The sequence below is a fragment of the Cynoglossus semilaevis genome, chromosome 11, assembly GCF_000523025.1.
Source record: "Cynoglossus semilaevis isolate Cse_v1.0 chromosome 11, Cse_v1.0, whole genome shotgun sequence".
NCBI lineage: Eukaryota > Metazoa > Chordata > Actinopteri > Pleuronectiformes > Cynoglossidae > Cynoglossus > Cynoglossus semilaevis.
In genome coordinates this window covers 12,866,852-12,875,457 of record NC_024317.1, presented here as the reverse complement: position 1 = coordinate 12,875,457, position 8,606 = coordinate 12,866,852, and the positions used below count along the sequence as shown (strand labels likewise).

The following is an 8,606-nucleotide window of genomic DNA, read 5'->3' as shown; positions in this document are numbered from 1 at the left end:
CTCTCTCCTGCTAACCCTGTTTTCACTGCTCCTGTACAGCTAACTCCTCCAAAAACCTGTCAGCACTGTTTTGTGCTTGTGCTAATGATTACTCAGGAAGTGCTCACCTGGACGTGCTGCACCACTGATGCCCAGTAAGGTAATGAGGTAAACTTCTCCCGCCATGGTGATTTGTTATAACATTTTAACGATTAAAAACTAATTTCCCATTTAATGGTCACAGTGAAAACATACTGTAGTCCGGTGTTTCCCAAACTTTTTTTTCTGGGGACCCATATTTTAAAAGTCACAAACCTTCACGACCCAAGACAATAGACCTTATTCGTGAACTTCTGGGAAACAAGATGTGAGACGACCCCAAAAAACAAACTATTGCGAACCACCTGAGGGTCGCGACCCAGTCTTTGGGAAACAATGCTATAGTGGACCGAGCTTCTGTGTTACATTCAGTTCAACACAATATTACCTGGATGGGCTTAATGTGCACAGTCAAGTCATTCGCCTGTCGACGTCCAAAAATATTTTGTTTTTCACAGACAGAGTAATGCAATTAACTTTATTTTCAGATATTGCTAATAATATTTTATTGCTATAAAAAAACATGCAGAGTTACTAAGACGAGGCTGAGGTCAAACACAGTGAAATTAATTTGTGCTCAGTTGATGTTAGGTACTGTTAATTTAAAGTATCTTGATTACACTTTACCAAGTCGAAAAATTGCTAAACCAAATTTCAAAATTACACTTTTTAAGAAAAACATCAAACATATTTCACAGCATATCTCAATTGGAAGACTTCCGCAAGAAGTCAATTCCATCATTTTAGAATTCTGGGAAACGTGCAGAAATGTCTCTGACACCCGCCCACAACCTTACTTTACGACAGAGCTTCTCAAATAGTGGGGCACGGTGAGGTGGTGGGGGGGCGTAAATATGGCACACTGGACAAAACTGTACCACTGCTGTAATGCTTGGATAATAACAAGCCTCCAGTCACTAGGGGGCAGCAACTCATACAGTGGTTTGTACAGATAAGAATATACATGTCATCAGGTTCTCAATAGTATTATAATTCGTAGGGGTGTGGGTCGGATGGGGGTGGAGGGCGTATATAAAATTTCTGTCCTCAAGAGGGGGCATGACAGAAAGTAAATAAGAACCACTGCTTTAGGGAATGATGACAAGTGTGATTCAAAAGGGTTGTCCGTTTTTGAGGTTTGGCTATCAGATCAAATGAGACAAAGCACATCTGTCTCCCACTGCTTTAGGGAATGATGACAAGTGTCTCTGACGGACTTGGTCTAGGATCGGACAAAAGTGACCATAGGCTGGTGAGCGGTCCAACGTCCGACAAAAACACTGAATTTACGAATAAAGTCTGGCTTAAAAAAATTGGGGATTTAACCCCAAAAATCTTTGTATTGCGACCACTAGATGTTGCTAAAGTCCACCTACAAGACTCTCTTGCTGGTTTTTTGTTTTTCTGTCTTAGTGGAGCAGCTTGTGTAACGTTTACATATTCATGATCCGTACAGAAAAGGTGAAAATGAGTTAAAAGTGACAACTTTTACACAAAGCAAAGTCTCATTATCGTCGAAAGAACATTCTGTCTTTTTCACTTAACAAAAGACATTTAATGCACCCTATGATGAAACAAACTTGGCTTCAAAATACTGTCACCACGCAGCAACTGTAATGTGTACTGATTATATTAACGTGAGCGGTTTCAACAACACGGAGCCAGTAAAGGCAGATTTGATCTCTCTGAATGAGAAAGCTCCAGCCACTTGACTGTGTTATTTGCAATTAAATTAAAACTGACCATCTGGCTTTTACAACCGAGTCCTTTCAAAATAAAACGGAGATATTTGGACACTGGTTATATGGACAAATTTAGTATATGTCCAGCTGAACAAGAATGTCGTGAGTGTTAGAAACGTCATTACTGTCTGTCATCCGTGACTGTGTCCACACGGAGTATGTGTTGTCTTTAACTTACTCAAGTTATTTACTTTGGTTTTGGCTGAGCAGGACTTGGGATAAATAGACTTATTTATTTGATTGTTAGAGACAATTAGACTAAATGATTGTTAAAGTGGTAAAATCAAACTTTCTAGAAAATATGTAAAGCAGGAGCGGGAATCTAAACAACAAATAAAGACAAATTTCAACTGATTATATTTTGGCACTTTGGCCCAGAGTCAATGTCTCTGTCATTGGTGTGGAACCCCAGGGTTCACCTCCTGGGCAAGACTGAATCCCAGTTAGGGCGGTTGGTACCTTCCAGTGGACTCACCACCTGCAGGAAGGTTCAGGGGGGTTGGTACGGTGCAGAGTGATTTGGGTGGTGGTCATGGAGACTGCTGCCCCCGCGACCCGGTAACGGATAAGCAGATAAAAATGGATGGATGGAACTGATTATATTTCAAATCAACTATTAAATCCTGTTCACTTGGTTTCCGTTTCAGCCAGGAGGGGGCACTGCTAGGAATTCTGGGCCCCATGGAAATACAGTATGTGCCCCCTTCTTCAAACGGTGCAGAATTTACTATATAATGCAGTACTGATACTCACTACAAGAAATATCTCAAAGCAACAATTTACAGTAATATTATAGGAAATTAATATTTTTTGGGGGTCCTTGGAATCATCCTTATACCCCACTACCTCAGACCCCCTCTCCCAGACATAAACATGAATTGACCAGTTGACTTCTCCTGCTGTGGTAACTGTGATTAAAGACATGAAGTGAGTGAAAGTCTAGGCAGAGACACCTCAACAACTCTTTGACAGATTTCAGTCGTGTTTACATTATTGATCAGTTTCCAAGGTTCAACTTGATGGTCAATCTCAACAGTTCATACATGATGTGCACAGACTACTGAAGCCTCCGTCCCTTTGTGTAAATATATACCCACACATACAGATCATACTCCACGTACCTTATTTTTCAACATTGTTCCTATCAGTATTTTTTTTAATCAAAGCGTTTTAGATGGTACCTTCCAGTGGACTCACCACCTAATCAAAGCGTTTTAAGTGTTTCTGTTCCTGTTGCGAAATACTTTAATTATCTCATGTGCTACTTTGAAAACACTCAATTTCCCTGTGAACAGAACAAAAACGAGTTATCGAGTGCAGCAATGATTGGTATAATTCCGTAAACCGACCAGTGTTTTTCAGACTTATTACATGACAAATGTTTCATTTTCCCATTAGATGTAACTGGATCCCAATTTTGGAGGCTTACAACGGTGACATGCTGCTAATGAAACTGGTTTTAATATGTAAGATACAGAATAATCTTTTTACAGAATCACCAGAGATCTGTCTATTAAAACGGGACATTTGTATATCAGACCGGGATGCCCATATTTCACTGACCAGTTACTTCTTCAGGTCATTTCCTATCCGGCTGAAAAAGCTGGGTGTCAGCTTTCAAAGGTGAGACACATCTGTTCAGCTCCAGACTGGATGGATGAAAGTCAATGTGGTAATGTGTCTGGCACGTTTATTTTTAAGAGGCCTGCTGGAGGTGAAAAGTCCATTTCCGTTTCCACCCTTAACATATCGTCACGTTCCTCTACAGTGAAACCTGCGTCCGGTGTAAAGCCCATTTACACTCGTATTTAAGAGCAGGAAAGGAACGGGACTACATGGATCCACTGTATTTAACCAAGTCTGTGTGTTTAAGAGTCGGCATTAGCAGTCGCTGGAGCTGTAAACAGAGCGAGCTGAGGACGATACGCTACAGTAGATGCTACATATGCATACGGGCACTAAATGTACCACAAACAGTGAGGCACTTCCTGATATCAAACAGTGCAAAGAACAATTTATGAAAACCGAAGCAAAGCTGGGGTTACGTTAGCTAAGCCAGAATTTTGCCGAAAGCCAAAAATAAATAAATAAAAAAATCAATGACAACAGCAGTAATGCATCAGTAATGGAATTAAAATCTTGATATGAAAAATGACTCTGTGAGAGCGGGTTCTTCTCTCACGCAGCTTCAGGACCTTTAACATCTGCATATTCCACATGGACAGTTGAACCCTACAGGGAAATAATTAGCCAGACACAAACGGAGAGAGCAGCAGCAGCGCCACCTGTGCTCCAACACTATTTTCGAGAATGTACTGCACATTTTCAGGCGGTTCAGTTGTAGTCCAGTTACAAACACATCCAAGACAAATCTTAAATATCCACAAAGACGTTTGTCAAGGTCCAGGGGTCACAGGTGGTGGTCACGCACATGGACACCACATTAAGGTCAATTTACTGCAACCGGTCAAGACATAACTCAGCCATATTCAAAACAAAATGTCCCTTTTTTTTATCCAAAAGAACACAGAGTACCTTCTCAAATCAAATCAAATCCTATTTCCATTTTTGACCTCAGGGATTCGACCTGGGCGTCACCTGCTGGTAAAGTTAAAAAAAAAACAACACAACAACTGAAAAAGCAAACAAATGACAAAAGTACTGTCATTGCAGCGTTGCCATGGAGATGACAGCCTATTTACACATAATGGCCACAAACCACAACACACACACCGAGTCAAGGAAAGCAAAACAGCATCCATTTAAGGTCTTTATCTGGCGGCCTACATCCGGGCCCGCGAGCCTCGTATTTTTGACACCTAAAAGGAGGCTGGCCTTCGAAGGAAAAACAAAATGAGTGTTAAAAATCAGAGCTCATGATGCACACGTTCACCTCTCTGCCTTAAAGAACACGTGAATCTTGGACAAACCTGGACAACGATGCCAACGAGTCAACACATCCTTAGTATTTCAGGTGACATCTTCACATATTTAAATCCAATTCTCCTCTCCTCCAGGCTAACACCAAGCCTGGTGTTAACTATTAAGTGATGGATTATTATTTTTCTTTTTTGCTAATGCCTCGTCAAAAGTGGGGCACGGGGCTACTGAAGGGGATAAAAACGGATTGTTGCCTAACCTTACGAAAACCAGGTTAGAATTTCTGAATCACTTTATTCATCTGTTCCATTTTCTCAGTTAGGGAACACTTTGATCTGTGGGAACAATTTCAGAAGCGGAGGATGTGGCGGTAATGTGATTGCCTCTGTCGTCATGATTCAACAGATTACATATCTAATCTGTTTGCGTACGGAGAGAATATCATTTGCACAGATTACACAGATTAAGGAAGGGCCTCCCGCCTGGTGAAAGTGGGCCGTTTGACGGTTTAGATGATGTTCACACAGACCGACAGTCAGACGGATGAACAGAAGGCATAAAAAAAAAACCACAGATGACCTGCTGGTATTTTTAAACCAACAATTGTACAAAGTAGTAGAAAACAATTGCGCAAATGCAACAGGGAAACAAACAGCATTTGAGTTTTTCGTGCATGTGGGACATGCAGACTGTAGAGAATTAAAAAAAAAAATCAGAATATCACAGACGTGATTGCTAAAGAAGTGGGACGATAAATAGAAAGAAATTACAGCAGCTCTCCTGATATCCCCGGGGCTGTAAGGCTACTTGTTTTATGGGGGGAAATAAGAGGATTTTGTCAGGTGGAGATGTCGGCTAATGCTATTGTTCTCGACGGGAGCATAAAAACAGTAAAGTCGTCTTCCACACACCCGTTTGTTCCCCTCGTAGTGACGATGATATAGATATTGTTGGAAGAGTTAACGCAGCAGTTCCAGATAACAAGGAAAATATATGTATATGTTTCTATATATGTCAACAGGAAAGATTTTTTTTTATTTATTCCCAAAATATTGGATAAAAATAAACATTACATTTTCATAACTGAGTCTTTGGGGGGAAAAAAAAATTCCTTTTTGGATAATATAATATTTCTCAATTTGTTCTAAACGTATCTCCTGCGTCTTCTATCGCAACGCTCACTTACACTCTTACACATGTACTTTAACAGGCCTCTAAATGACTCCAAATGACCACCGAGGGGGGGTTTGGTTCATTGAGAGCCAGAAATTAAGTTAGAGAGAAGGTTAATGTTACATCCCCTCCTTCCTCCTGCTCAGACCGCTCCTCTCCTTTCCCCTTCTCTCAGATTTATAACCCCCTCCTTCTTTTCTTCACGAGGACACATGCCCCGTCTTCAATAGTTCGCCCATCAAGCTAACGACGATCTGGAAAGATGCCAAAATAAGTCAATAACATGAACGACAGATGCGACCATCGTCCAGAAAATGGACAAATAACCGGACACCAACGGTCAAACCATTGGTTTTACCAACACACCGATGAAGCAGAGGTGTGGAGTGTAACGGTTTGTTATAGGCTACCGGAGATGCTAAAGTGCGGCCTGGATGCCTCTTCAATCCGTTTTGTCAGTCATTTAAATTATTGTTATTTTGCATTTGAGGAAAATATAAAAGCCAAAAAAAAATCTTAGGTTAGGTCAGTGAAACTCCTCACTCATCCACCCTACAGCTTTAGCCTCGTTTTTTTTTTTTCCGAGCCTTAACGCGTTAACATCTTGTTGTTAAAGCAAAGTCCTCCACTATTAAGACTGCTTTTACACCAGGAGGCTAATTATGTATTTAACTGTGTAAAAATAGCAGCGTATTCTACCAATGTCAGCTGTTTTTTCCCCCCTTCTTCTTCCACAGCTGTAGATACTGTTGGTGTATAATGAAAACCAGTTGGGGTAAAGTTATCCATTATGGAAGAGGAGCAGACAGAGGAGGACGGAGATAGGGGAAGAGGAGGAGGAAAATGATGGTGTCAGAGGTGAAGAAGGAGGAGGTGATGGGGAACATGGTGAAAGGTCATGTTTTTATTCTCTTTTATTTCAGGCCGAGGCCAAAGAAACACAGGGCGGGCGGCGGATGCTGTGTATCTGCTGGGACAGGCAGCCGTCCATACAATTCTGTTGCATTGTGTGCTGTTCTATGGTACTGTATATATAGAGCTGTATTGTGTTCTCGTACTGTAGCAGGAAGAAATTATTATTATTGTCAGTGAGCGGGGGGGAGGAAAAAACTGGAACAAAAACACCGATGTGATGTGCAAACAACTTAGAATGAGTGGTTTAAGCAGAAGACACCGGCAGCTGCAGCAGGAGAACTGATTGCGCACCAAGTCTGTGCCATATTGATGCCGAGATAAGAGCAGGAGCCGCGGGCGTGTTCGACTTCTGAAGAAAAATTAAAAGAAGTTGCTGGGAGCGCAAAAAGATAATAGATAAGGAGAGGTCCGCTTAAGTCAGAGCTAATGGGAGACGAGTGATCATTTGTGCGTTTTGGCGATAAAGCAAAAGTGAAGCGTTTGTGTGACTTTGCAGAAATCCATCAATCTGGTGGTGTTTTAATCCGTGAAAAACGTAAAAAAAAAAAAAGGTAAAAATATTAAAATCAAACTTCAACGATCTGTTCCTGGATCTGTTCACCACTTTGATCCAGCTGAGCGGATCTTAGGAAAAGCGCACCAAAAAGAAACAAATCACGTCTTTTCGTTCATTTAAACTTTTTTTTCTTTTCTTTTCTATGTTTTTAAAATGAAATCTCCACTCACCCTCCGCAGGATCCACTGGCAGAGGAGCAGCGTGGTCCAAGCGAGCACCTGCATGACACCTTCCTTGATAGCGGACCACCCAGAAACCTACGCGTCTCCCCGGTTCAACATAAAAAGACACGGCGCGGAATCCAGGCAAATCCCAAGAGACGGGGCGACAAGTTTGGATCACCAAGTGGCCGAAAATGGAGAAGAAGGCTCGTGAAAGTTGTGCGACTTGCCCTTCGCTCAGAGTAGTTCTATTCAGCAGGTGAAACTTTAAGCGCCGGCTTCAGTTTCTCCGCTCCGCCTCGTGAGCTGTTTCATCCATGGTGTTTGGCTGCGCTCACGCTGGACGTCTGAGTTTGGAAGGAGGTGGAGGTGGAGGTAGGGGCGAAGAGAGAGACACACAGAGAGAGAGAGAGAGAGGCTCACGCTGCTGCTGCTGCAGATGATGATGATCTTCTCCTGTTTTAGGACAGTGACTGGTGGGTTTGGAGAACAGAGATTTTGTTCTCACCCTCTCGCCCGCCCTCCTTCACTTTCCCCACTCCCACTCTCTGTGCGCGCGTCATGGCGCGCGGAAGCTCTGGTTTATGGACAACCACGGTGACCACAACTACAGGCTGGGTGTTTGTTCCCCGGATTATGGTTAGATGACTGGGTTAGGAGAGGTCAAACACTCACTCTGTTGGTCTGCTGAATAAAAGCTTCTTTATATTGATGATTCATCATTAAAAGTATTTCGTAAACACACAACAGTCCAATGTGAGACATGCTAAATAAAAGTTAAATAAAATTCTCTGTAATTCTCCATTTAATTTCCCACGTACATTTTCAATGTACCTCTTAAGAGCAGCAGATATATCAAAAACGACTCTATCCAAGACAAAGCCCCATGTTTGTTTTAATTTGACATTTAATTCAACAAACCAAACTCTGTTCAAATTTGTCCTTTCAGTGTTTAAAAAAGAGAAAAACATCAGAAGGAGCTACAGAAATTTGTCCTTTCAGTGTTTAAAAAAGGGAAAAACATCAGAAGGAGCTACAGTAGATCTAAACTGTTGCCGAGCTTTGATAAAAAGAACAGTTTATTATTCAATTCGGTTTAGA

At 41.6% G+C, this 8,606-nt stretch overlaps 1 protein-coding gene across 1 annotated transcript in view; it reads right to left on the bottom strand.

Moving 5' to 3' along the window:
• Positions 1-8,252, bottom strand: part of nxph4 (neurexophilin 4) — a 37,998-nt gene extending 29,746 nt beyond the window's left edge. The window contains exon 1 of the mRNA XM_017036982.2: positions 7,515-8,252. Within this exon, the coding sequence (XP_016892471.1) occupies positions 7,515-7,568 (54 nt within the window). The 5' untranslated portion in view covers positions 7,569-8,252. The remainder of the gene's footprint in view (positions 1-7,514) is intronic.
• Positions 8,253-8,606: the final 354 nt, after the last annotated feature.